This window comes from Lepisosteus oculatus, chromosome 4, assembly GCF_040954835.1.
Source record: "Lepisosteus oculatus isolate fLepOcu1 chromosome 4, fLepOcu1.hap2, whole genome shotgun sequence".
Lineage (NCBI taxonomy): Eukaryota > Metazoa > Chordata > Actinopteri > Semionotiformes > Lepisosteidae > Lepisosteus > Lepisosteus oculatus.
Genome location: NC_090699.1, coordinates 16493404 through 16520957, shown reverse-complemented (window position 1 = coordinate 16520957; position 27554 = coordinate 16493404). Strand labels below are relative to the sequence as shown.

The window sequence follows — 27554 nt, the reverse complement described above, 5'->3', positions numbered from 1 at the left end:
GCTTGTCGTCATGCGCCATTACTTGAGAAATGCAGAAGCAAAAACCGCCCTCTCTCAGCCACCGAAACGTGTGCGGGGCTCGCCTTGCGCTCTCTGCGCCTCGCATATTTGTGGAGCTGTCTGCTCTTCTTTCTGTTGAAGTACTCCAAATACTTCACCGTCCTGCAGAGCGTGATGTGCTCGCTGACAGCTTTCAATATTTGAAGGAAAACTACGAGCTTGATGGCTCGAATGTGAATGTTAAGCAATCGTTGATCAAACGCACGTCTTCTAAGGATTCGTGAGAGTATTCTCACCACCGTTTTCACTCGGATATACTTTTCATTTGCTAAGCTGCCAAATCGGACGAGAAAATGCCGGAGACGCACTCGGTGCAGACTGAGGTGGGGAAGGAGGCGTGGCCCTTCAATGCTTGACAGCTGAAGGACGTTGAGCGGAGGAGAACCTATCAGAAGTCGCAGAGGCTAAAGGAGAGCACCTGGCTCCCAGAGCTCCAGACTCGCACCTGGAGGATGCGGGCATCGATCCCGCTACCTCTCGCATGCTAAGCGAGCGCTCTACCATTTGAGCTAATCCCCCTCGCTTCAGGCCTCTCGGCATCATGTCTTACCGCCCGCTGCCCTTGGTCTGCAAGGCAGTCCTTTCAAGTGCGATGAAGACGCACGAATAGACCTTCCTTGCCTATTGTACGAGCTGAACTTTTGTGCTCCTCAATTCAATGCTCTTTCCATCAACTCATCTTGTCTTTTGACGCTTGGGGTTTTGCGCTCCTTTGACTCTCGGCATATCGGGTGACTTGAAACACTGAAGTTGTTGCTTACGGAGTGTGGAACATTGTTTTGCAACTGTCATGACGCTGTGTGAGCCTTTCATCGGCAACAGGGGCAGGCTGACAGCAGCGCCAGCGAAAGTTAGGGCAAATTTGTGGACTTAACTCTGAATGTGAGTGTTATGTAGGAAAGGGGTGCGGCTTTGCTCCTCTCCCGTGTAAAGGTGACGCTTTCCACGTGGTAGGCACGCAGACGTGGTTCTGAGCGAATAGTTGCTGCAAGTGTCTGAGAAGAGCAAGAAAGCGAGTGGCCCTGCCCCGTGTGAGGATCGAACTCACGACCTTCAGATTATGAGACTGACGCGCTACCTACTATGCCAACGAGGCCAGCTGCGGCACTCGGGCCGGAAAGTTTGCCTCACAGGGATTTCAGACGCCTGTTCACTAATCTTGCGACACCCACTGCTGGGTGTTGCATTTGCCTTTTGATCTCACCCGAGACTTTGGGGCTTTGTTTCTGTCGCGAGTCTGTCTTTCACAGCTCACCTAGCACAAGTCTCTCTGGCTGAAATGGCCTCTCTGCTTCAGCATCGTGCCCTCACTCAGCCATTAAAGACATCACTCGGACCTCTGACATGCTGCCATGAAGTGTCAAGAGAGAGTGGCGGAGACGCACTTAAGCAAGAGAGAAGATGAAAAGGGGGCGTGGCTGCTAAACGCTCCACACTCTCCTCGCAAGGCGTGATCAGGGGTTAAAGGACACCTTTCGGCACACCGAGCGCTCAGCGTACACCTGGAGAATGCGGGCGTCGATCCCGCTACCTCTCGCATGCAAAGCGAGCGCTCTACCATGTGAGCTAATCCCCCTCACTGTCCCTTCCTCCTCGGCGTCGCCTTGTGCCGCTTGTTCCCCTCTTACCGGGCGCCGTCCACTGCCCTTCGCCTGCAAGGCAGTCGGCTTTCTTGACTTATTGATGAAGGTCTGACGGGACGAGCGAATGACGCCTCCCCCCGTCCTCCAGCTCGCTGACAACACAGAAGCGGAAGAGTCGCTGTGGCTCGTTGGTCTAGGCGTATGATTCTCGCTTTGGGTGCGAGAGTTCCCGGGTTCAAATCCCGGACGAGCCCTTTTCCTCCTCTTCCACACTCCTGGGACCTGATATCCACATCACCTCGCAGCGTCTGCTTACGGAAAACGATGGAAGGTGACTGATGACTGAAGGAGCCTGGTCAATCCTCATCACGTGGCACAATGCCAGCGTGCAGTCAGCTGTCCAAGGCGGCAACCTCGTTGCTCGTTCAAAAGAACACGTCCTGAAAACTCCTCACCGCTATGTGGTAAATGAGCACCGCGATCGCTTGTCGTCATGCGCCATTACTTGAGAAATGCAGAAGCAAAAACCGCCCTCTCTCAGCCACCGAAACGTGTGCGGGGCTCGCCTTGCGCTCTCTGCGCCTCGCATATTTGTGGAGCTGTCTGCTCTTCTTTCTGTTGAAGTACTCCAAATACTTCACCGTCCTGCAGAGCGTGATGTGCTCGCTGACAGCTTTCAATATTTGAAGGAAAACTACGAGCTTGATGGCTCGAATGTGAATGTTAAGCAATCGTTGATCAAACGCACGTCTTCTAAGGATTCGTGAGAGTATTCTCACCACCGTTTTCACTCGGATATACTTTTCATTTGCTAAGCTGCCAAATCGGACGAGAAACTGCCGGAGACGCACTCGGTGCAGACTGAGGTGGGGAAGGAGGCGTGGCCCTTCAATGCTTGACAGCTGAAGGACGTTGAGCGGAGGAGAACCTATCAGAAGTCGCAGAGGCTAAAGGAGAGCACCTGGCTCCCAGAGCTCCAGACTCGCACCTGGAGGATGTGGGCATCGATCCCGCTACCTCTCGCATGCTAAGCGAGCGCTCTACCATTTGAGCTAATCCCCCTCGCTTCAGGCCTCTCGGCATCATGTCTTACCGCCCGCTGCCCTTGGTCTGCAAGGCAGTCCTTTCAAGTGCGATGAAGACGCACGAATAGACCTTCCTTGCCTATTGTACGAGCTGAACTTTTGTGCTCCTCAATTCAATGCTCTTTCCATCAACTCATCTTGTCTTTTGACGCTTGGGGTTTTGCGCTCCTTTGACTCTCGGCATATCGGGTGACTTGAAACACTGAAGTTGTTGCTTACGGAGTGTGGAACATTGTTTTGCAACTGTCATGACGCTGTGTGAGCCTTTCATCGGCAACAGGGGCAGGCTGACAGCAGCGCCAGCGAAAGTTAGGGCAAATTTGTGGACTTAACTCTGAATGTGAGTGTTATGTAGGAAAGGGGTGCGGCTTTGCTCCTCTCCCGTGTAAAGGTGACGCTTTCCACGTGGTAGGCACGCAGACGTGGTTCTGAGCGAATAGTTGCTGCAAGTGTCTGAGAAGAGCAAGAAAGCGAGTGGCCCTGCCCCGTGTGAGGATCGAACTCACGACCTTCAGATTATGAGACTGACGCGCTACCTACTACGCCAACGAGGCCAGCTGCGGCACACGGGCCGGAAAGTTTGCCTCACAGGGATTTCAGACGCCTGTTCCCTAATCTTGCGACACCCGCTGCTGGGTGTTGCATTTGCCTTTTGATCTCACCCGAGACTTTGGGGCTTTGTTTCTGTCGCGAGTCTGTCTTTCACAGCTCACCTAGCACAAGTCTCTCTGGCTGAAATGGCCTCTCTGCTTCAGCATCGTGCCCTCACTCAGCCATTAAAGACATCACTCGGACCTCTGACATGCTGCCATGAAGTGTCAAGAGAGAGTGGCGGAGACGCACTTAAGCCAGAGAGAAGATGAAAAGGGGGCGTGGCTGCTAAACGCTCCACACTCTCCTCGCAAGGCGTGATCAGGGGTTAAAGGACACCTTTCGGCACACCGAGTGCTCAGCGTACACCTGGAGGATGCGGGCATCGATCCCGCTACCACTCGCATGCAAAGCGAGCGCTCTACCATGTGAGCTAATCCCCCTCACTGTCCCTTCCTCCTCGGCGTCGCCTTGTGCCGCTTGTTCCCCTCTTACCGGGCGCCGTCCACTGCCCTTCGCCTGCAAGGCAGTCGGCTTTCTTGACTTATTGATGAAGGTCTGACGGGACGAGCGAATGACGCCTCCCCCCGTCCTCCAGCTCGCTGACAACACAGAAGCGGAAGAGTCGCTGTGGCTCGTTGGTCTAGGCGTATGATTCTCGCTTTGGGTGCGAGAGGTCCCGGGTTCAAATCCCGGACGAGCCCTTTTCCTCCTCTTCCACACTCCTGGGACCTGATATCCACATCACCTCGCAGCGTCTGCTTACGGCAAACGATGGAAGGTGACTGATGACTGAAGGAGCCTGGTCAATCCTCATCACGTGGCACAATGCCAGCGTGCAGTCAGCTGTCCAAGGCGGCAACCTCGTTGCTCGTTCAAAAGAACACGTCCTGAAAACTCCTCACCGCTATGTGGTAAATGAGCACCGCGATCGCTTGTCGTCATGCGCCATTACTTGAGAAATGCAGAAGCAAAAACCGCCCTCTCTCAGCCACCGAAACGTGTGCGGGGTTCGCCTTGCGCTCTCTGCGCCTCGCATATTTGTGGAGCTGTCTGCTCTTCTTTCTGTTGAAGTACTCCAAATACTTCACCGTCCTGCAGAGCGTGATGTGCTCGCTGACAGCTTTCAATATTTGAAGGAAAACTACGAGCTTGATGGCTCGAATGTGAATGTTAAGCAATCGTTGATCAAACGCACGTCTTCTAAGGATTCGTGAGAGTATTCTCACCACCGTTTTCACTCGGATATACTTTTCATTTGCTAAGCTGCCAAATCGGACGAGAAAATGCCGGAGACGCACTCGGTGCAGACTGAGGTGGGGAAGGAGGCGTGGCCCTTCAGTGCTTGACAGCTGAAGGACGTTGAGTGGAGGAGAACCTATCAGAAGTCGCAGAGGCTAAAGGAGAGCACCTGGCTCCCAGAGCTCCAGACTCGCACCTGGAGGATGCGGGCATCGATCCCGCTACCTCTCGCATGCTAAGCGAGCGCTCTACCATTTGAGCTAATCCCCCTCGCTTCAGGCCTCTCGGCATCATGTCTTACCGCCCGCTGCCCTTGGTCTGCAAGGCAGTCCTTTCAAGTGCGATGAAGACGCACGAATAGACCTTCCTTGCCTATTGTACGAGCTGAACTTTTGTGCTCCTCAATTCAATGCTCTTTCCATCAACTCATCTTGTCTTTTGACGCTTGGGGTTTTGCGCTCCTTTGACTCTCGGCATATCGGGTGACTTGAAACACTGAAGTTGTTGCTTACGGAGTGTGGAACATTGTTTTGCAACTGTCATGACGCTGTGTGAGCCTTTCATCGGCAACAGGGGCAGGCTGACAGCAGCGCCAGCGAAAGTTAGGGCAAATTTGTGGACTTAACTCTGAATGTGAGTGTTATGTAGGAAAGGGGTGCGGCTTTGCTCCTCTCCCGTGTAAAGGTGACGCTTTCCACGTGGTAGGCACGCAGACGTGGTTCTGAGCGAATAGTTGCTGCAAGTGTCTGAGAAGAGCAAGAAAGCGAGTGGCCCTGCCCCGTGTGAGGATCGAACTCACGACCTTCAGATTATGAGACTGACGCGCTACCTACTACGCCAACGAGGCCAGCTGCGGCACTCGGGCCGGAAAGTTTGCCTCACAGGGATTTCAGACGCCTGTTCCCTAATCTTGCGACACCCGCTGCTGGGTGTTGCATTTGCCTTTTGATCTCACCCGAGACTTTGGGGCTTTGTTTCTGTCGCGAGTCTGTCTTTCACAGCTCACCTAGAACAAGTCTCTCTGGCTGAAATGGCCTCTCTGCTTCAGCATCGTGCCCTCACTCAGCCATTAAAGACATCACTCGGACCTCTGACATGCTGCCATGAAGTGTCAAGAGAGAGTGGCGGAGACGCACTTAAGCCAGAGAGAAGATGAAAAGGGGGCGTGGCTGCTAAACGCTCCACACTCTCCTCGCAAGGCGTGATCAGGGGTTAAAGGACACCTTTCGGCACACCGAGCGCTCAGCGTACACCTGGAGGATGCGGGCATCGATCCCGCTACCTCTCGCATGCAAAGCGAGCGCTCTACCATGTGAGCTAATCCCCCTCGCTGTCCCTTCCTCCTCGGCGTCGCCTTGTGCCGCTTGTTCCCCTCTTACCGGGCGCCGTCCACTGCCCTTCGCCTGCAAGGCAGTCGGCTTTCTTGACTTATTGATGAAGGTCTGACGGGACGAGCGAATGACGCCTCCCCCCGTCCTCCAGCTCGCTGACAACACAGAAGCGGAAGAGTCGCTGTGGCTCGTTCCCAGTGGGCATTGATTCGTCGAATATACGTATATTTACGGCGAAATTACGTCTATACGTATATATACGTCGCCTCGACGTATAATCAACGTCGAATTGCAACCGTAAAATCGACGACATGAATAAACGCATATATAACGTCGAAAACACATCTAACACAGTGCCTGAGGCTTTTTACTGTTAATTACGAAGTAAATTATTTTGGCAGTAATTAATCTACACGTGTATAATACATATAGTAAATATAATAAATTAATTACTGCCAAAATAATTTACTTCGTGCACTGTGCAGAGTGCCGTATACTCCTAGTTGCGGCACACACGATACATACAGTAAAAAGCCTCAGGCACTGTGTTAGATGTGTTTTCGACGTTATATATGCGTTTATTCATGTCGTCGATTTTACGGTTGCAATTCGACGTTGATTATACGTCGAGGCGATGTATATATACGTATAGACGTAATTTCGCCGTAAATATACGTATATTCGACGAATCAATGCCCACAGCTTGGCATACAAGGGTTTTGCTGAGGGGGTCTTGCCACCTGCCTGAAAAAAACAGTAAAATGTTTGAGTGCCTATAGAGTTTCTATTTTTATTTTCTTGACAAAAGTTGATACCATTTCCTGGACACCCCGTCCCCCATCAGTGCGCGGTGCCCGGGGAAAAATCTGTAGGGCGGCGTCTGAAATTCTGAGGGGGGGGTGATATTTCGGTTGAAACGGAGCTGTACGGTGCAGCTACCCAAATGAAATCTCGCAGCTATGCCATTGATTAGTGCTTCATGATAGAAGATAACGACTAGCAATCTGGTATTTGCGATGAAGTTCAGTTTCACATTTTTCGTCACTCTCACGGTTTGTATTGCCTGGAGCGAAAAGTACCATAAGCGTTCATTTTTGCAGCTACATGGACGTTCTGAATCGTTAAGAAAAAAATGTTGTAAAACCAACAGAAAGCACAGACTGCTATAACTAGTCCTAGTTATATAACGATTTTAAGTATAATGATAAACTACTGCAAGGAATCGGTCCACCTGAGCAAACAGGATCGTAATGTTGACACTCAATAACGACACTGATATGTGCAGTTCCTGGACGGATAGCCCTCCTGCACATCAAACAGACTGAGTGACTGTTCGTGTCATTTAGTGTTGTCTGACCATTGACAAAGTACAACTATTTTTTTAGGGCGCAAATTAAGTTAGGTAAATCTTTTTGCCCAAAACTGAAGGGGCGACATTCCCCCCTCCCCCCGTGATGCCAGGCCTGTCCCCATCCTATTCCATAATGTCATTATATATAATACCATACAACAGTGACCGATCCTTACTAACTGCATGCGTTAAAATTGCACATCAGCTCATAGCAGGGGGCACATAGCCGCGATGTATTATCAATGTTAAATTTCAACCATAATATCGACAACATTAATAAACGCATACGTTGAGAAAATATCGAACCCAGCATATTTTCCGGTTATATACCACAATGCATTGCTAGTATTCGTTGGTCACCATTTTGGACACGTTTTTCAAACGTAGAAGTATATCTGCAAATATCTCAGCAATCCTCTTTTGACGAGTAAGTATGAACAATAATAATACTATCTGAATACATACAGATCTTTCTTAATATTATTTTGATTAAAATAGTACGTGAATAAGCAAAAAAATGGCACATAAAATAGTGTGAATGGGGAAGATGACACAAAATCGTTTTGCCGTTTCTCTTATTCTTATTCTATGTTGTACTTTCAAACTTTGGGTAATTAGGACAGACTTTATTGCTCAACTGCTATGATGCAAGCCAAATTTTATACATTTATTTCAGCTTTGAGCTTAGTAAACCGTTCATTTTTTAGATTATACTAAAGAAGATATTAATCATCATTTATTTGGGAAGTAATATTATATAATTTTCTCCTAGCTGCGGTGCTGAAGTCCCACCCTACATCAACAGAAAAAGAAATAAAGGAGCATGCAATGTGTTACTTGAAGAATGCATATGCAAGGCAGGGGGCCAGGAGATCTGGACTCTGAAAATAATAGGTTTTTGGTTCTAACTGTTAGGACAATTAGACAGGGTTTGCAAATAGTGGACAAAAATCGTCTTAACTTCCATTGTAATATTTTTTTTCTTGGAAATATAGAAGTTGTACATTTTAAAATGTATATTTGAATCAAAATGTGGTTTTGAGTTAGTGTGTTAATGTAATTAGTTTTGTGTTTGTCATTACTAGACTGTATATTGCCATGTTACCAGAATTTGTAGCTGAAGTTTAAAACTAGTTGTGTTTTTTATGATTATTGCCCATATGTTGATTGTTGATTGATTGTATACAATGTATAATTTGAAATACGTATGTTTCAGGTGTGAATGTGTATTTTCAGAATAAATTTCTAAACCTAATCATTGGCTTGGTTTACTTGTTTCTACACCTATAAAATCTGTCTTTGATGTATAATAGACCTCTAATGTTATCCGTATAATAGACCTCTAACCATATACGTATAATAGACCTCTAATGTTATCCGTATAATAGACCTCTAACCATATACGTATAATAGACCTCTAACCATATACGTATAATAGACGTCTAAAGTTATACGTATAATAGACCTCTAACCATATACGTATAATAGTCCTCTAAAGTTATCCGTATAATAGACCTCTAACCATATACGTATAATAGTCCTCTAAAGTTATGCGTATAATAGACCTCTAAAGTTATCCGGAACTCCAACCATATATGTATAATAGTCCTCTAAATTTATCCGTATAATAGAACTCCAACCATTTATGTATAATGAACGTCTAAACATAGACGTATAATTGACGTATAACTTTAGACGTATATTAGAATTTCATTCTAGACGAATTGTAGACCACATTTAGACGTCTAAGGTATACGTTTAATAGACGTATATTATACATCTTTTGCCCACTGGGTTGGTCTAGGCGTATGATTCTCGCTTTGGGTGCGAGAGGTCCCGGGTTCAAATCCCGGACGAGCCCTTTTCCTCCTCTTCCACACTCCTGGGACCTGATATCCACATCACCTCGCAGCGTCTGCTTACGGCAAACGATGGAAGGTGACTGATGACTGAAGGAGCCTGGTCAATCCTCATCACGTGGCACAATGCCAGCGTGCAGTCAGCTGTCCAAGGCGGCAACCTCGTTGCTCGTTCAAAAGAACACGTCCTGAAAACTCCTCACCGCTATGTGGTAAATGAGCACCGCGATCGCTTGTCGTCATGCGCCATTACTTGAGAAATGCAGAAGCAAAAACCGCCCTCTCTCAGCCACCGAAACGTGTGCGGGGCTCGCCTTGCGCTCTCTGCGCCTCGCATATTTGTGGAGCTGTCTGCTCTTCTTTCTGTTGAAGTACTCCAAATACTTCACCGTCCTGCAGAGCGTGATGTGCTCGCTGACAGCTTTCAATATTTGAAGGAAAACTACGAGCTTGATGGCTCGAATGTGAATGTTAAGCAATCGTTGATCAAACGCACGTCTTCTAAGGATTCGTGAGAGTATTCTCACCACCGTTTTCACTCGGATATACTTTTCATTTGCTAAGCTGCCAAATCGGACGAGAAAATGCCGGAGACGCACTCGGTGCAGACTGAGGTGGGGAAGGAGGCGTGGCCCTTTAATGCTTGACAGCTGAAGGACGTTGAGTGGAGGAGAACCTATCAGAAGTCGCAGAGGCTAAAGGAGAGCACCTGGCTCCCAGAGCTCCAGACTCGCACCTGGAGGATGCGGGCATCGATTCCGCTACCTCTCGCATGCTAAGCGAGCGCTCTACCATTTGAGCTAATCCCCCTCGCTTCAGGCCACTCGGCATCATGTCTTACCGCCCGCTGCCCTTGGTCTGCAAGGCAGTCCTTTCAAGTGCGATGAAGACGCACGAATAGACCTTCCTTGCCTATTGTACGAGCTGAACTTTTGTGCTCCTCAATTCAATGCTCTTTCCATCAACTCATCTTGTCTTTTGACGCTTGGGGTTTTGCGCTCCTTTGACTCTCGGCATATCGGGTGACTTGAAACACTGAAGTTGTTGCTTACGGAGTGTGGAACATTGTTTTGCAACTGTCATGACGCTGTGTGAGCCTTTCATCGGCAACAGGGGCAGGCTGACAGCAGCGCCAGCGAAAGTTAGGGCAAATTTGTGGACTTAACTCTGAATGTGAGTGTTATGTAGGAAAGGGGTGCGGCTTTGCTCCTCTCCCGTGTAAAGGTGACGCTTTCCACGTGGTAGGCACGCAGACGTGGTTCTGAGCGAATAGTTGCTGCAAGTGTCTGAGAAGAGCAAGAAAGCGAGTGGCCCTGCCCCGTGTGAGGATCGAACTCACGACCTTCAGATTATGAGACTGACGCGCTACCTACTACGCCAACGAGGCCAGCTGCGGCACTCGGGCCGGAAAGTTTGCCTCACAGGGATTTCAGACGCCTGTTCCCTAATCTTGCGACACCCGCTGCTGGGTGTTGCATTTGCCTTTTGATCTCACCCGAGACTTTGGGGCTTTGTTTCTGTCGCGAGTCTGTCTTTCACAGCTCACCTAGCACAAGTCTCTCTGGCTGAAATGGCCTCTCTGCTTCAGCATCGTGCCCTCACTCAGCCATTAAAGACATCACTCGGACCTCTGACATGCTGCCATGAAGTGTCAAGAGAGAGTGGCGGAGACGCACTTAAGCCAGAGAGAAGATGAAAAGGGGGCGTGGCTGCTAAATGCTCCACACTCTCCTCGCAAGGCGTGATCAGGGGTTAAAGGACACCTTTCGGCACACCGAGCGCTCAGCGTACACCTGGAGGATGCGGGCATCGATCCCGCTACCTCTCGCATGCAAAGCGAGCGCTCTACCATGTGAGCTAATCCCCCTCACTGTCCCTTCCTCCTCGGCGTCGCCTTGTGCCGCTTGTTCCCCTCTTACCGGGCGCCGTCCACTGCCCTTCGCCTGCAAGGCAGTCGGCTTTCTTGACTTATTGATGAAGGTCTGACGGGACGAGCGAATGACGCCTCCCCCTGTCCTGCAGCTCGCTGACAACACAGAAGCGGAAGAGTCGCTGTGGCTCGTTGGTCTAGGCGTATGATTCTCGCTTTGGGTGCGAGAGGTCCCGGGTTCAAATCCCGGACGAGCCCTTTTCCTCCTCTTCCACACTCCTGGGACCTGATATCCACATCACCTCGCAGCGTCTGCTTACGGCAAACGATGGAAGGTGACTGATGACTGAAGGAGCCTGGTCAATCCTCATCACGTGGCACAATGACAGCGTGCAGTCAGCTGTCCAAGGCGGCAACCTCGTTGCTCGTTCAAAAGAACACGTCCTGAAAACTCCTCACCGCTATGTCGTAAATGAGCACCGCGATCGCTTGTTGTCATGCGTCATTACTTGAGAAATGCAGAAGCAAAAACCGCCCTCTCTCAGCCACCGAAACGTGTGCGGGGCTCGCCTTGCGCTCTCTGCGCCTCGCATATTTGCGGAGCTGTCTGCTCTTCTTTCTGTTGAAGTACTCAAAATACTTCACCGTCCTGCAGAGCGTGATGTGCTCGCTGACAGCTTTCAATATTTGAAGGAAAACTACGAGCTTGATGGCTCGAATGGGAATGTTAAGCAATCGTTGATCAAACGCACGTCTTCTAAGGATTCGTGAGAGTATTCTCAGCATTGTTTTCACTCGGATATACTTTTCATTTGCTAAGCTGCCAAATCGGACGAGAAAATGCCGGAGACGCACTCGGTGCAGACTGAGGTGGGGAAGGAGGCGTGGCCCTTCAATACTTGACAGCTGAAGGACGTTGAGCGGAGGAGAACCTATCAGAAGTCGCAGAGGCTAAAGGAGAGCACCTGGCTCCCAGAGCTCCAGACTCGCACCTGGAGGATGCGGGCATCGATCCCGCTACTTCTCGCATGCTAAGCGAGCGCTCTACCATTTGAGCTAATCCCCCTCGCTTCAGGCTTCTCGCCATCATGTCTTACCGCCCGCTGCCCTTGGTCTGCAAGGCAGTCCTTTCAAGTGCGATGAAGACGCACGAATAGACCTTCGTTGCCTATTGTACGAGCTGAACTTTTGTGCTCCTCAATTCAATGCTCTTTCCATCAACTCATCTTGTCTTTTGACGCTTGGGGTTTTGCGCTCCTTTGACTCTCGGCATATCGGGTGACTTGAAACACTGAACTTGTCGCTTACGGAGTGTGGAACATTGTTTTGCAACTGTCATGACGCTATGTGAGCCTTTCATCGGCAACAGGGGCAGGCTGACAGCAGCGCCAGCGAAAGTTAGGGCAAATTTGGGGATTTAACTCTGAATGTGAGTGTTATGTAGGAAAGGGGTGCGGCTTTGCTCCTCTCCCGTGTAAAGGTGACGCTTTCCACGTGGTAGGCACGCAGACGTGGTTCTGAGCGAATAGTTGCTGCAAGTGTCTGAAAAGAGCAAGAAAGCGAGTGGCCCTGCCCCGTGTGAGGATCGAACTCACGACCTTCAGATTATGAGACTGACGCGCTACCTACTACGCCAACGAGGCCAGCTGCGGTGCTCGGGCCGGAAAGTTTGCCTCACAGGGATTTCAGACGCCTGTTCCCTAATCTTGCGACACCCTCTGCTGGGTGTTGCATTTGCCTTTTGATCTCACCCGAGACTTTGGGGCTTTGTTTCTGTCGCGAGTCTGTCTTTCACAGCTCACCTAGCACAAGTCTCTCTGGCTGAAATGGCCTCTCTGCTTCAGCGTCGTGCCCTCACTCAGCCATTAAAAACATCACTCGGACCCCTGACATGCTGCCATGAAGTGTCAAGAGAGAGTGGCGGAGACGCACTTAAACCAGAGAGAAGATGAAAAGGGGGCGTGGCTGCCAAACGCTTCACACTCTCCTCGCAAGGCGTGATCAGGGGTTAAAGGACACCTCTCGGCACACCGAGCGCTCAGCGTACACCTGGAGGATGCGGGCATCGATCCCGCTACCTCTCGCATGCAAAGCGAGCGCTCTACCATGTGAGCTAATCCCCCTCGCTGTCCCTTCCTCCTCGGCGTCGCCTTGTGCCGCTTGTTCCCCTCTTACCGGGCGCCGTCCACTGCCCTTCGCCTGCAAGGCAGTCGGCTTTCTTGACTTATTGATGAAGGTCTGACGGGACGAGCGAATGACGCCTCCCCCCGTCCTCCAGCTCGCTGACAACACAGAAGCGGAAGAGTCGCTGTGGCTCGTTGGTCTAGGCGTATGATTCTCGCTTCGGGTGCGAGAGGTCCCGGGTTCAAATCCCGGACGAGCCCTTTTCCTCCTCTTCCTCACTCCTGGGAACTGATATCCACATCACCTCGCAGCGTCTGCTTACGGCAAACGATGGAAGGTGACTGATGACTGAAGGAGCCTGGTCAATCCTCATCACGTGGCACAATGCCAGCGTGCAGTCAGCTGTCCAAGGCGGCAACCTCGTTGCTCGTTCAAAAGAACACGTCCTGAAAACTCCTCACCGCTATGTCGTAAATGAGCACCGCGATCGCTTGTTGTCATGCGTCATTACTTGAGAAATGCAGAAGCAAAAACCGCCCTCTCTCAGCCACCGAAACGTGTGCGGGGCTCGCCTTGCGCTCTCTGCGCCTCGCATATTTGCGGAGCTGTCTGCTCTTCTTTCTGTTGAAGTACTCAAAATACTTCACCGTCCTGCAGAGCGTGATGTGCTCGCTGACAGCTTTCAATATTTGAAGGAAAACTACGAGCTTGATGGCTCGAATGGGAATGTTAAGCAATCGTTGATCAAACGCACGTCTTCTAAGGATTCGTGAGAGTATTCTCAGCATTGTTTTCACTCGGATATACTTTTCATTTGCTAAGCTGCCAAATCGGACGAGAAAATGCCGGAGACGCACTCGGTGCAGACTGAGGTGGGGAAGGAGGCGTGGCCCTTCAATACTTGACAGCTGAAGGACGTTGAGCGGAGGAGAACCTATCAGAAGTCGCAGAGGCTAAAGGAGAGCACCTGGCTCCCAGAGCTCCAGACTCGCACCTGGAGGATGCGGGCATCGATCCCGCTACCTCTCGCATGCTAAGCGAGCGCTCTACCATTTGAGCTAATCCCCCTCGCTTCAGGCTTCTCGCCATCATGTCTTACCGCCCGCTGCCCTTGGTCTGCAAGGCAGTCCTTTCAAGTGCGATGAAGACGCACGAATAGACCTTCGTTGCCTATTGTACGAGCTGAACTTTTGTGCTCCTCAATTCAATGCTCTTTCCATCAACTCATCTTGTCTTTTGACGCTTGGGGTTTTGCGCTCCTTTGACTCTCGGCATATCGGGTGACTTGAAGCACTGAATTTGTCGCTTACGGAGTGTGGAACATTGTTTTGCAACTGTCATGACGCTGTGTGAGCCTTTCATCGGCAACAGGGGCAGTCTGACAGCAGCGCCAGCGAAAGTTAGGGCAAATTTGGGGATTTAACTCTGAATGTGAGTGTTATGTAGGAAAGGGGTGCGGCTTTGCTCCTCTCCCGTGTAAAGGTGACGCTTTCCACGTGGTAGGCACGCAGACGTGGTTCTGAGCGAATAGTTGCTGCAAGTGTCTGAAAAGAGCAAGAAAGCAAGTGGCCCTGCCCCGTGTGAGGATCGAACTCACGACCTTCAGATTATGAGACTGACGCGCTACCTACTACGCCAACGAGGCCAGCTGCGGTGCTCGGGCCGGAAAGTTTGCCTCACAGGGATTTCAGACGCCTGTTCCCTAATCTTGCGACACCCTCTGCTGGGTGTTGCATTTGCCTTTTGATCTCACCCGAGACTTTGGGGCTTTGTTTCTGTCGCGAGTCTGTCTTTCACAGCTCACCTAGCACAAGTCTCTCTGGCTGAAATGGCCTCTCTGCTTCAGCGTCGTGCCCTCACTCAGCCATTAAAAACATCACTCGGACCCCTGACATGCTGCCATGAAGTGTCAAGAGAGTGTGGCGGAGACGCACTTAAACCAGAGAGAAGATGAAAAGGGGGCGTGGCTGCCAAACGCTTCACACTCTCCTCGCAAGGCGTGATCAGGGGTTAAAGGACACCTCTCGGCACACCGAGCGCTCAGCGTACACCTGGAGGATGCGGGCATCGATCCCGCTACCTCTCACATGCAAAGCGAGCGCTCTACCATGTGAGCTAATCCCCCTCGCTGTCCCTTCTTCCTCGGCGTCGCCTTGTGCCGCTTGTTCCCCTCTTACCGGGCGCCGTCCACTGCCTTTCATCGGCAACAGGGGCAGGGTGACAGCAGCGCCAGCGAAAGTTAGGGCAAATTTGGGGATTTAACTCTGAATGTGAGTGTTATGTAGGAAAGGGGTGCGGCTTTGCTCCTCTCCCGTGTAAAGGTGACGCTTTCCACGTGGTAGGCACGCAGACGTGGTTCTGAGCGAATAGTTGCTGCAAGTGTCTGAAAAGAGCAAGAAAGCAAGTAACCCTGCCCCGTGTGAGGATCGAACTCACGACCTTCAGATTATGAGTCTGATGCGCTACCTACGACGCCAACGAGACCAGTTATCCAAGTTGTTCACCTGATAGCTTGTTCAATCACGTCCTGAAAACTCATCACCACTGTGACTTTTCACTGTGAAGATTTATTCTTTAAGCATCCAGTAAATAAAAGCGATTCTTAACATATCTCCAGCAGGTGGCGCCAGAGCCCACTTGAAAAGGGAGTATGAGCCTCGTTTGAAATCGTTGAAGTGTGCATTTAATGTCCTGTGCCTCATTAAAGGTGCTGCATTCAGCTGTCCTTGTTCTAGAGCTTCCTTGCTGAGACATTCAGTCGCTGCCACCCAGGTCAGAGGTGTGTGACATGCCTGACTGGGCCTCTGGAACAGGGGATAAAATGGACAGTGCATCGTTACACCTGGCCATCTGTCCACAAACAGGTGATCAAGAAGCCCTGAACAGTCCATCCAGGGTGTACCCTGCCTGGCGCTGTTCTAGTACAATCCCTGGCTCACACACAATCCTGTACTAGATAAACCCGTTAGAAAACGGATGGGTGCAGAAGGAAGTTGCAATTTCAAATATCACAATATTTTCCATGGAGCAAATAAAGAATACATACCTCATTCTGTCGATTCACTGGGGATCTTTAAGACTACAGCTGGACGAGACATTTGAACTCAGGAACTGGTTAACAACCTAACCTAAGCAGGATGGGTGTGTTGATCTCCTATCATGTGAACATCTCAAATGTTTCACAGCGGTAAAGACGTCACCGAGGATATGGTGCCGAGATTTGCTGAACATACCACGTGAAGGATTTCATTACTTTAAAAAGGGTATAAAAGGGATCAACAAGATGCTTCCCGGTAACAAGACTGTATGTTCACTAAAACACGCTGGACCATCCAGAGCAGCCGCTCAAGAATGTCCAGGATCCAGGTGTTGGGAGAACAGGAGCAATCTTTGCATACCAAAACCAAAGAGCTGATTGTTGACTTCAGAAGACAAGGAAAAGTTCACTCCCCCATCTACATAGAAGGGTCTGCGGTGGAGATGGTGAATAACTTCAAATTCCTAGGCGTTCACATCTCTAAGGACCTTACATGGACACTGAACACCTCCAGTCTCATCAAGAAGGCACTACAGCGGCTGTACTTCCTGAGAAGGCTGAAGAAAATACACCTACACCCACTGATCCTCACCAACTTCTACAGATGTACGGTGGAGAGCATACTGACCACCTGCATCACAGTCTGGTACGGCAACTGCACCGCATCCGACCGTAAGGCACTACAGCGGGTGGTCAAAACTGCCCAACACATCATCGGCAGTGCCTTACCATCCATCCAGGAAATCTACAACACCAGGAGTCTGAAAAAAGCCACCAAAATTATGTCTGACCCCACTCACCCCAGTCATAACTTGTTTATTCCCCTACCATCTGGCAGAAGGTTCCGGTCACTCCAGTCGCACACAACTAGACTCCAAAATAGCTTCTTCCCCAGAGCTGTCAAGTTGGTGACTCCCCCACTCCCTTCCACCTTATTATGATCTCTCCTAACGTCCTCCTGTACCCACAACGACTGTACTCCTACACCACCACACACACATGTAAGCCGAAATTGTACTGTCCCCTCGATAGCCCAGTAAAACTGTAACAGGCATAATAATATTTAATATTTATTAATTAACCATACTACTTTTAACCATACTATTGTTTGCACTGTTCCAAGAATTACCTTGCACTGTTTTTGTCCTGTTATATTTTCTCTGTTTGTGGAATTTTGCAGTTTTCGATTACTTGATTACATGTTATTTATGTTATGTTATTACATGTTACTATTATTGCTATTGTGTAACTGTCTATTGTCTTATCTTCTGTCCTATTTATATACTGCACCTGAGTGACTAATGAGAAACACTTTTCATTATACCATGCACCTGTGTAAGTTTAATGACAATAAAGTTGAATTGAATTGAATTGAATTGAATTGAATTGAATACCAGCTCCCCCGCTGCTCAAATGAGGAATTCCGGGCGCTGGAATGAGTCCTCCAAGCCATCCGGGGGCGCAAATACTAAGGTTTCGCCGCCCAGAAATGCTAACAACAAACAACGAAATTCAGAACCAGGAAATAATATGCTTTTAGATGATTGGAGCAAATTTGACAACGACTACCGTAAATCAAAGAAGAGGAGCGCACTTTTCTGTGTGTGTGTGGGGGGGGGATAGTGAAATTAAAAAGTGAAACGCGCGGGTCATTTCTCCATCGAACACGTTACAATTACCCTTCTTTCTGGTCTTAGATAAATCCTCAATTTAAGCGTGTTGAAAATCAAAACATTTAAATTCCTCAACCGGCTGAGGGAAAACTTTTCTGGCTTTAACACCTTAAGAATCTTCACGTTCTCAGACTGACCTCATTCAGTTTCTGACCTCTTCAAGGCTCGGCGTGTGTCCCTCCCTGAGCCACGCTGACCACTTCTGCCCCCGTCCCGGAAATGAGAGCAAACCTGGTGCTGAATGCGTTGGTTTCTTTCCTTGTCCTGAGTCAGGGGCTTCCGACCCGGGCCGGGGGCTGACGAGCCTACTGGTTATCGCCGCTGTCGCGCTCTGGGCTTAATTGAATCCTGAGCTAACAGGACGCTGAATTACTTTTAAAAAACAAAACCCTTGAGTGCCATTTCCATTAAAATCTCAGATATCTTAAGTTACTTGCGAAAAATAAAAAAAGCGCCTGAAAACGTTTTATTTCAGTTTTGGGGGTCAGTTATGTACAGTAAGTGGGAGCTCTGCTGGAAATAAAGCTAGCAGGTCCAAAACCTGGGTGAAGAACCCTGTCTTGAAATGATTATTAATCAATTGAATAAAACGTGAAAACGACCATTTTTCAACAAAACAACACAAAAGTGCTCGCTGACGCCCGTAACCATGGTTACCCTGTTCGGCTCCATTCCTGTGGGTCACTGGTAGATGGTCTGGAGCTCAGAGCCCCAAAATAAAACATTATTGTTAAAAATGAAAACCCGGGTTCTGAAAACAAAATTTTTTATTTCATCGTTGAAACCTGAAAATGGACAGTAAACCGAGACTCCCGAGACTATCCAAGCTCAGCGGACTGTCCAGCTCGGTTCCGGAGCGCATCGGCCATTCTCGAGACACGTGTCGGTCAGTCCCGGGTCCCCAGTACTGACTCCATACTGGGAACTAAATTTCCCCGGGAATGGAAAGGTAGTGCGCGTATATACGGGTTTATACGGGGGCATCCTGGCTAGTACAGGACGTGTAGGAGGCGGGGAGCTGAACCTGCCTGAACCGCTGTGGCGAAGAGAATGAGAGAGGAGTGGAGCCCGATCAACACCGGGGAACACCAGATCGCTGCGGGGACCGGAGAGCATGGCCGAGGCGCTGTATCTGTCCTTCTTCCAGGGCCAGCTGGAGTCGGTGCTGGAGCGGGTGGTGCAGGCGGCGGTGAGGCAGATCACGGACAGTGTGGGACACAGCCTGGGCGCCCTGCTGCTCCTCATCGCCAGCACGGAGCAGGAGAACCGCGGACTGAGGCGGCGAATGCAGACCTGCCGCCCCGGACAGGCGCCTCCTGCGACCCGGGCTGGGGAGACCGAGAGCGCAGCGGCCCCCAGCAAGACGGCATCGCCTTCATCGCCGCCATCCTCCTCCTCCTCGGGCTGTGAGCGCCCCAAGCCCCCGGACACGGAGAGACAGGAGCAGAGAGCCCGGGTGCTGGGTGAGGGGCTCTTTCTCCATTGCTCTGCTCGGTGACTGTGCTTTGGCTCAGTCAGTTCTGATTGCAGTGACTCTGTACGAGTTTGATCACACATATCTGTCAACCTCTATGTCTAGATTTGATTTTACTGTCGTACATTATCTGCAATAATAGGGATGTCGTCCCAATATGGCAAGTATGGTGCCGAGGTTCAGGGAGCAGTGAGTGGCATGTGTTGTACAGGTTTTTAGACATGAGTTCCACCCATTTCTTAAAAAGGACCTCTTCAGCTGAGGGTGTGACCAGGGTATGTTTGGGGGATTGACTGTCGGGAAGGTGATTGAAGTCTGTCTCTAGTCTGCTCAAGCCCGCTACATCACTATATCCACTGGGCATAGCTGACGTATACTTACTGGTGCTGCGGGTTCAAATCTCTTTCAGTAGAGAAATGCAGATACTTTAGCAGGCCTTTATGAAATTAGACACACAAAACAGGTCAAAAACGACCTGCCCCTCCAACCCCTTTTAGCAGTTAATAGCTAACCCAAGACCTTGTCAAACTGTTTCTTGAAAGAAGTCAAGGTATCTGCTTCAACAACGAGGCTGGGCAGCGTGTTCCACACTCCCGCCACCCTGTGTGTAAAGCAGTGCCTCCTGCCCTGACTGGACAGAGCAGAGACTCACAGTGGGAATCCCCTCTGTTCCAGCCCGTCTGCAGGCGGTGTTGGACCACGTACTCCAGACTGCTGTTACGGAGGTGAGGAAGATTGTAGAAAACAGCTTCGACGACCTGCTGAGCGAACTGGCAGCCAAGGAGAAAGAGAACAGGAGCCTGCAGCTGAGGCTCCAGCTGTCCACAGAGGGGGCGGCGGCTGGGCCAGAGGACTCGTTACCAACTGCAGGCAGCCCCAGCTCTCCCAGCACTCCTAGTGCAGCTGCCCACTGTCAGAAGGCCGAGACACAGCAGGAGCCGCTGGGCTGTGCTGACCGGGCAGAGAGCGAGGGCACACAGAGAGGGCCCAGTCTGGAAGCAGCTGGTAACTGTTCTCTTAATTCACATGATTGATGTAGGGAAACAAGTCCAAGTGCACAGCAGTCTGATCCACTCCAGGACTTACAGTGTTACTAACAGGCTCCCAGTGCACAGCAGTCTGATCCACTCCAGGACTTACATTGCTATTAGACAGGCTCCCAGTGCACAGCAGCCTGATCCACTCCAGATCTTACAGTGTTACTAGACAGGCTCCCAGTGCACAGCAGTCTGATCCACTCCAGATCTTACAGTGTTACTAAACAGGCTCTCAGTGCACAGCAGCCTGATCCACTCCAGATCTTATAGTGTTACTAGACAGGCTCCCAGCGCACAGCAGTCTGATCTACTCCAGATCTTACATTGCTATTAGACAGGCTCCCAGTGCACAGCAGTCTGATCCACTCCAGATCTTACAGTGTTACTAAACAGGCTCCCAGTGCACAGCAGTCTGATCCACTCCAGGTCTTCCAGTGTTATTAGACAGGCTTCAATTGAATAGTAGTCTGAAGCAGTCCAGGTCTTACTGTGTTATCAGACAAACCCACTATACAGAGGGGTTAGTATTGGACTCTTGGGGGTTTTTCATGCGGTGCTCTCTGCCCCAGCCCGAGCCCCTGTCCTCGTCTCTCCGCAGTGTCCGAGCAGCAGACCGTCCTCTCCGATGCCCAGGACTGGGTTCCCGTTCTCGACAGGGTGTTCGGGCAGAGGTGGTGCAGTGAGCTCTGGTGGCAGGTGAGGGAGCTGGCGCCCTCTGACTGCCAGGGGGGCGGCGCCGACCCGGAGTGCTTTCTCAGTGCCGGCTCTGAGCCCAGTCGCGAGGAGAGCAGGGAGCCCGCGCCAGATGGGAGCCTGGGGCCGGACTGGGGCAGAGCGGAGAGACCCGAGCGGGACCCCCAGGGAGAAGCGGCAGTCACTGCAGCAGGTGGGTGGCAATTAGGGCATTTAAGACTGGCAGCCTCAGAGGAATTTAAACACCACTGCTCTCCTGAGTAGTACCAGGAAATCTTTAACAACTAATTGAGGATCTCAGTATGTTGTCTCATCTAAAGCCTACTACAAGCCTACAGACCAGAAGGAAGAGCGCCCCCTACAGCTCCACCAATATTCTCACAGTTGCAACTTAATGCAACCTAATTTTCCTTAGGTGTCCCCTACCCACTACTGACTGGGACCAGCCCTGCTGAGCTTTAGAGATCTGACAGGATCAGGCCACAAAGTGGCGATGCCGCTGTCCTTGTCCACACCAGCTGTGACCTAGCAAAGTGGTCCAACCTGGTGTGTAGGAGCAGAACCAGACAGCAGGGATCGAGCGAGCGCTGGCATCGGCACTGGCGCCTGTCTGTCTTGAGGCTGCAGGAAATGCAGAGCACAGGCAGCCCGGGCACCGAGCCACTGGCTGCCCGTCTGACAACAGAAACTGATGACTGAGAACTGGCTTCTGAACAAGGCGTTTCGGGTCAAGATGGAGGTGATAAGGCCTGAGATGAGCTGGCCGCACAGAAGGTGGGAGTGATCAGGCTGTTCCTTTGCGGTTTTTCTTGCCTTTCATCTGGAACAAAGCGTTCTGTTTCGCGCTGGGGCCACACCTGTGTGTTTCGAGCAGAGCTGAAGCAGCGCTGATGTTTGACGGTGAAACTGGCTGCAAAATATCGGCTCTTGGAGGAACCAGAGGCAGCAGCCAGGTTAGTTTCAAAACAATGCTCCGGGAACACAGTTGGTTTGAAGACAACCCCAGTCAGTGGTGGCTTGCTGAATAAAGCTGAAGGTTCATGGGCAGGTGGTTCCAGGTTTGAATCCCAGCTGTGCAGCCAACTTTCTGTGAGTTACAATCCAGAATTGAGCCCTGGATCCAAGAGTTTCCAAGTGAACTGTTGATGATTGTCCCAGGTTTTACTTCATTACAGGGGCATCTGAAGACAGAAGGATTAATTGTTTGCAGATACAATTATAATAATTGCTTACATTTATATATAGCGCTATTCTGGACACTCCACTCAAAGCACTTTGCAGGTAATGGGGACTCCCCTCCACCACCACCAGTGTGCAGCCCCACCTGAGAACTAGAACACTCACCACACAATAGTGGGGAGGAGAGCAGAGTAATGAAGCCAGTTCATAGATGGGGATTATTAGGAGGCCATGATTGGTAAGGGCCAATGAGAGATTTGACCAGGACTCCAGGGTAACACCCCTACTCTTTTCAGGAAAGACCCAGGGATTTTTAATGACCACAGAGAGTCAAGACCTTCATTTCATCCAAAGGACAGCACCTTGTTACAGTATAGTGTCCCCATCACTATACAGGAGCATTAGGACACACACAGACCACAGGGTGAGCACCCCCTACTGGCCCCACTAACACCTCTTTCCCAGGAGTCTCCCCTCCAGGTACTGAGCAGGCTCACACCTGCTGAGCTTCAGTGGGCTGCCAGTGGTGAGTTGCAGGGTGATATGTCTGCTAGCTATGATATGCATCTGTACCCAGCAAATTACATTCTCATTTCTAACCCTGAGAATATATCCGGAGCGCAGCTGTAGAGCACAGTGTCCCCACATATGTCACCATACTGGAGTCCTGCTTGAAGATTCTGGTCTAGAACCCCCTACTGATCCACCAACACCACTTCCACTTACTGCAGCAGCTTGATTTTCCTTAGAGGTCTGACCGTACTGACCAGGCCCAGTCCTGCTGGGCTCCTGAGATCCGACTGGATCAGTCTACAGGGTGGAGAACACTGCTGTCTTGAGTGAAGAGTTAAGAGAGATCTGTAGCTGGCATTGCCCTCCCACTACGCCATTTGATACCAGGACTAAATAAACTAAGCAAAGTCACTAAAGGATAGACGTAACAAGAGGAAGGTTTGATTTATGTAGCTGATTGTTAGGTATTCCTCTCTGTCAATTAGAATTACATTTGTTTTGCATTCCACTGTACAGCTTTTTAGTACAAAAAGTTGTCTGCGGTGATTCTGCCAGCTGGGTAATGAGAGGGGAAGAAGAAACAGCCCGTAACGTCCCTCTCTCTCTCTGTCTCTCTCTGTCTCGTTGGGCTTTCGAACCCGGGCCACGCAGGTGAAGGGCACTCCTCCCCCTCCCCGGACCAGGCTGCCTGCGGCGGAGGAAGTGGGCAGCGGTCTCCCGGCAGCGCGATGGCGGAGCAGGACCCGCCGCCGGGCTCCTCCATGCTGCACAGGCTGCTCACCGAGACGGAGATGGAGGTGCTGCAGACGGACCGCGACCCGCAGCTGGACTGCAACGAGAACCTCAGCGCGGAGGGCAGGCCCCTTCCCGCGGGCGAGGGGGAGCAGGCCGACAGCCAGGGGGCGCCGCAGCGCCCCCAGGCGGGGCCGAGGGGGCATCAGTGCAGCCGCTGCGGTAAGAAGTTCAGCCGGCTGCCCCTCCTGAAGTCGCACCAGCTCACCCACGCGGGAGACGGCCCTTTCCACTGCGGGGCTTGTGGGAAGCACTTCCTGCAGTCGGCGCGGCTGCAGTCTCACCAGCAGCTCCACACCGGCAAGAAGCACTGACGCCCCCCCGCTGGCCTGCGCCGCGCTCCTGGGCCTGCTGGCGAACGGGACTTCAAGACCTGCCCTCGTGCACAGTCCACATGAGGACTTCAGGCGCAGAGCATTTTCTAAGGACCTGTTGGCGCAGGCAGGCGCGGCACTATAGGCGGCACAGTGGCGTGCAGCTTCCTCGGCGCCATCCCGTCACCCAGTCAGGGAAGAGAGCTGGATACACCACCCAATCAGGGAAGAGAACAGGACGCATCTTCCAGTCAGGGGAGAGAGCTAAATACACCACCCAATCAGGAAAGAGAACAGGACGCATCACCCAATTAGGGAAGAGAACAGGATGCACCACCCAATCAGGGGAGAGAGCTGGATACACCACCCAATCAGAGAAGAGAAAAAGATACACCCAATCAGGGAAGAGAACAGGATGCTCTTTCCCTTCGCAGAGGGGGAGTAATTCTGATTTTCCCTGATCGCTGTCCCTTATATATTCAACCAGACTGAGAAAGCTGAGCGAGGAAGGTGTGTGGGCCAATTCCTTCTGAGGATCTTTGTTTTCTAAGTCCTGTACTGAACTTCCTTGTTTCCAAGCAAAAAACCATACGTGGGGAAGGAGGACCGCCTGCGAGATGCAGTTTTTTTGCGCGTCCTTTTAAAAGCCATGGAGTCTTTGTTTCATATGAGCTGTGCTCTCTGTCCACTGTTCAGTCACGTTAGGCCAAAACCCTCCCCGCCTCTGCCAGAATTGACAAATATTGGACTGTATACCGCAAAAGATCGGTATTATCCTCCATCCTGTTTCATAGCATATGTAACGGTATCGAAGCTTGATGCAGGGTATTACTTTTAATCTTTGTGTTTTGTATTTTTTTAAAGAAGCACTCTCCTCTTTACAGCGACTCTTCACACAGCACGCTATCTGCCCCCCATCCTCAAAACCTGCTTCAATTATAACTCTTTTTCCTTCTTCTTATCCGAATGCAAAATCCGAACAGGTCTCCACTGCTGGGCGTCCCAGCAGTTTGTCTGTGTGTAGGGAGTTCTGGGGAGAGCAGGAGTCCCCCAGACTGGGGCACAGAGTCACCCTGAACGCAGCGTCTTTGAATCTGCCAGGGTATCGTCACCCTGCTGTATATAAATACAATATAGAACATAAGATAGGAGTCGCTCTGGCACAAAAATCACGTGTGTCACTGAGACTGCTGGAATCGTGCCTGGCCAGGAGTATTCCTGATTTCCAACTCCTTAACACTGATGTGCTCGAATCCTTGCTTTCAGATCCTGCATCTGTGGGAAGAGATTACTCCAGTAGCTCCCAGCATCGTTATTCCACTTTGTGTGGAAGTCTCCCTGAAGGTGTTTTGGACAGTGTATTTTGTAAGGACTGATGAAACCACACTCCTCTACAGTGTTGCTGGGTTTGCTGATTATGTAATTAAGGTACCACATTTACTAAATTAATGTGATCTAAATGCGTGAGATTTTAAGATAGATTTTATTCTGACCAGCTCGTGGAGCAAAAAAAAAACTTTTTTTTTTCTTATTACAACTAACATGAATAAAACTTTTTAATAACGATTGTTGGGATTAAGTGTGTTAAACTGCCTGTCGGAAGACAGGTCACAAACGAGGAGAGGCCATTCAACCCATCCTCCCAGTTTAATAGTAGTTAATTGAATCCAGGATCTCATCCAGCTGTTGCTTGAGAGAAGTCAGGGTGTTGGCTCAACAACATGGCTGGGCAGCTTGTTCCACACTCCCACCCCCTTGGTGTAAAGAACTATCTCCTAGGTTTGAAATGCACTTCCCTGTGTCCTCAGGTTTCACTTCCCCCTTTCTGTCATTTATTTCCATTAAAAAAATGCCCTCCTTTTTGAATCTGCGGCGTAGTACTTCGGTTGTTGTGTTTTAAAACCATCAGCTATCCAAACCCTTTACAGTTATAATCTGATCCCCTGTGTTTGGGAGAATTTGAGAGTTGGATTTGACAATCACCTCCTTCCTGGAAATAAGATCACGGACAAGATTCCTTACTTTCCCACAGTGAAATGCGAATAGTTAAAGGAATAAAACCATTTCATATAGGAGATAATCCCCATTTCACAATAATCAATAACAATTTAATAGGTGTTTCGGTCTGGTCTGATCTACGAGTCATTTGCAACAAAATAATGAGCTTTGAAAGGGGAAGGTTTGACAGCTGTACCTGGAAATGAGGTTTTAAATATCTTCTCCAGCTGGTGGGAAATTAGGAGCAGACATGGGCTGGATTCTATGAATCTGCTGCCGAGCGTGTAGCCTGTGGAATAAGGAATAAAGAACGTAGTTTTGTTCCCATGCCGTGAACTGGATGGAGGGGGTTATGTTCTGTAATGATGGTAACTATTTGAAGATGATAATAGTGATGGTCATGACGAGGAAGATAATGAATGTGACGGTGATGGTCATGATGATGATGGTGCTGATGATGAAGATGATGACGGTGACGTGGTCATGATGACGATAACAATGATGATGGTGATGGTCATGATGAAGATAGCAATGGTGATGGTGATAGTGCTGATGGTGTTGGTCATGATGATGATGGTGCTGATGATGAAGATGATGACAGTGACGTGGTCATGATGAAGATGACAATGGTGATGGTGATAGTGCTGATGGTAATAGTTATGATGATGGTGGTGCTGATGTGCAAATGATGATGGTGATGGTCATGATGATAAAGGTTATGATGGTGATTACAGTGATGATGTTGACTTCCGCTCCACTGACATTGTGACAATGCTCCTTCCGAAAGTCAACCACAGTGTATGAACCAGAGAACAAGACAGCAAATTGTGGGGAAGTGCATTCAGAACTGAGAACAAGAGGCACTTTTTTACACGAAGGGTGGGGGGAGTGTGGAACAAGCAGCCATGTTGTTCCTCGCTTCTTTCAAGACACAGCTGGATTAGATTAGCTACTGAAAAAAAAACAATAAGTCACATGGGCCAAATGTTCCCCCTTGTATGGAATCGTTTTGAGTTCCTGAGTGGAAACACATGGATTCTCGCACAAGATTACAGACACAGGCAGGATATAGAGGAGGGGTGAGGGTGCTGTTTATCAAATCGTTAGAAGACGGTTTAGGTGTGGCTCAGAGCTGTGGTTTTCTTCCAGTAACCACTCTCACGCAAACTAATTTCAGTATCAGTGGGAAAAAGCCAAACCACTGTCAATCAACTGTGCAATTCATATGGGCTTGCTGCATTTGCCTTTAAAAAATAAAACATTATTATTGTCTTGTGAGATTTACTCAGCTCATGCTTCTTTACAGTTAGAATTCTTTGGGTTGCCAGGAGGAAATTCAGTGTATTATTAATACAATTTAAAATTACTGGCACCATGCATTGAGTGATCAGTAGAGTGTAGATCTCCAGGTGTCAGTGTGAACAGGGGAGTGTGGAGGAGGTGATCAGGGGACTGTATATCTCCAGGTGTCAGTGTGAACAGGAGTGTGGAGGAGGTGATCAGGGGACTGTAGATCTCCAGGTGTCAGTGTGAACAGGAGTGTGGAGGAGGTGATCAGTACTGTAAATCTCCAGGTGTCAGTGTGAACAGGGGAGTGTGGAGGAGGTGATCAGGGGACTGTAGATCTCCAGGTGTCAGTGTGAACAGGAGTGTGGAGGAGGTGATCAGTACTGTAGATCTCCAGGTGACAGTGTGAACAGGAGTGTGGAGGAGGTGATCAGTACTGTAGATCTCCAGGTGACAGTGTG

At 50.0% G+C, this 27554-nt stretch overlaps 1 protein-coding gene and 18 non-coding genes across 19 annotated transcripts; 5 read left to right on the top strand and 14 right to left on the bottom strand.

Annotated features, from left to right (window-relative positions):
* Window positions 1–506: 506 nt before the first annotated feature.
* Window positions 507–579, bottom strand: trnaa-agc (transfer RNA alanine (anticodon AGC)). The gene has a single exon. It is a non-coding gene; the product is annotated as a tRNA-Ala (tRNA).
* A 504-nt stretch (window positions 580–1083) lies between these two features.
* On the bottom strand, window positions 1084–1156 carry trnam-cau (transfer RNA methionine (anticodon CAU)). Its single transcript has one exon. It is a non-coding gene; the product is annotated as a tRNA-Met (tRNA).
* A 669-nt stretch (window positions 1157–1825) lies between these two features.
* trnap-ugg (transfer RNA proline (anticodon UGG)) lies at window positions 1826–1897 on the top strand. The gene has a single exon. It is a non-coding gene; the product is annotated as a tRNA-Pro (tRNA).
* Window positions 1898–3209: 1312 nt separating this feature from the next.
* trnam-cau (transfer RNA methionine (anticodon CAU)) lies at window positions 3210–3282 on the bottom strand. Its single transcript has one exon. It is a non-coding gene; the product is annotated as a tRNA-Met (tRNA).
* A 407-nt stretch (window positions 3283–3689) lies between these two features.
* On the bottom strand, window positions 3690–3762 carry trnaa-ugc (transfer RNA alanine (anticodon UGC)). Its single transcript has one exon. It is a non-coding gene; the product is annotated as a tRNA-Ala (tRNA).
* Window positions 3763–3951: 189 nt separating this feature from the next.
* trnap-ugg (transfer RNA proline (anticodon UGG)) lies at window positions 3952–4023 on the top strand. Its single transcript has one exon. It is a non-coding gene; the product is annotated as a tRNA-Pro (tRNA).
* Window positions 4024–4758: 735 nt separating this feature from the next.
* Window positions 4759–4831, bottom strand: trnaa-agc (transfer RNA alanine (anticodon AGC)). Its single transcript has one exon. It is a non-coding gene; the product is annotated as a tRNA-Ala (tRNA).
* Window positions 4832–5335: 504 nt separating this feature from the next.
* On the bottom strand, window positions 5336–5408 carry trnam-cau (transfer RNA methionine (anticodon CAU)). Its single transcript has one exon. It is a non-coding gene; the product is annotated as a tRNA-Met (tRNA).
* Window positions 5409–5815: 407 nt separating this feature from the next.
* trnaa-ugc (transfer RNA alanine (anticodon UGC)) lies at window positions 5816–5888 on the bottom strand. Its single transcript has one exon. It is a non-coding gene; the product is annotated as a tRNA-Ala (tRNA).
* A 4528-nt stretch (window positions 5889–10416) lies between these two features.
* trnam-cau (transfer RNA methionine (anticodon CAU)) lies at window positions 10417–10489 on the bottom strand. The gene has a single exon. It is a non-coding gene; the product is annotated as a tRNA-Met (tRNA).
* A 407-nt stretch (window positions 10490–10896) lies between these two features.
* On the bottom strand, window positions 10897–10969 carry trnaa-ugc (transfer RNA alanine (anticodon UGC)). The gene has a single exon. It is a non-coding gene; the product is annotated as a tRNA-Ala (tRNA).
* Window positions 10970–11158: 189 nt separating this feature from the next.
* trnap-ugg (transfer RNA proline (anticodon UGG)) lies at window positions 11159–11230 on the top strand. Its single transcript has one exon. It is a non-coding gene; the product is annotated as a tRNA-Pro (tRNA).
* Window positions 11231–12542: 1312 nt separating this feature from the next.
* On the bottom strand, window positions 12543–12615 carry trnam-cau (transfer RNA methionine (anticodon CAU)). Its single transcript has one exon. It is a non-coding gene; the product is annotated as a tRNA-Met (tRNA).
* Window positions 12616–13022: 407 nt separating this feature from the next.
* Window positions 13023–13095, bottom strand: trnaa-ugc (transfer RNA alanine (anticodon UGC)). The gene has a single exon. It is a non-coding gene; the product is annotated as a tRNA-Ala (tRNA).
* Window positions 13096–13284: 189 nt separating this feature from the next.
* Window positions 13285–13356, top strand: trnap-cgg (transfer RNA proline (anticodon CGG)). Its single transcript has one exon. It is a non-coding gene; the product is annotated as a tRNA-Pro (tRNA).
* Window positions 13357–14091: 735 nt separating this feature from the next.
* Window positions 14092–14164, bottom strand: trnaa-agc (transfer RNA alanine (anticodon AGC)). Its single transcript has one exon. It is a non-coding gene; the product is annotated as a tRNA-Ala (tRNA).
* Window positions 14165–14668: 504 nt separating this feature from the next.
* On the bottom strand, window positions 14669–14741 carry trnam-cau (transfer RNA methionine (anticodon CAU)). The gene has a single exon. It is a non-coding gene; the product is annotated as a tRNA-Met (tRNA).
* A 766-nt stretch (window positions 14742–15507) lies between these two features.
* On the bottom strand, window positions 15508–15580 carry trnam-cau (transfer RNA methionine (anticodon CAU)). The gene has a single exon. It is a non-coding gene; the product is annotated as a tRNA-Met (tRNA).
* A 3192-nt stretch (window positions 15581–18772) lies between these two features.
* Window positions 18773–25666, top strand: LOC138238127 (myeloid zinc finger 1). Its single transcript, XM_069188093.1, has 4 exons — window positions 18773–19269; window positions 19956–20285; window positions 20916–21203; window positions 23354–25666. The coding sequence occupies exons 1-4, from the start codon at window positions 18921–18923 to the stop codon at window positions 23806–23808; spliced, it is 1422 nt and encodes a 473-aa protein (XP_069044194.1). The 5' UTR covers window positions 18773–18920; the 3' UTR covers window positions 23809–25666.
* The last annotated feature ends 1888 nt before the right edge of the window (window positions 25667–27554 follow it).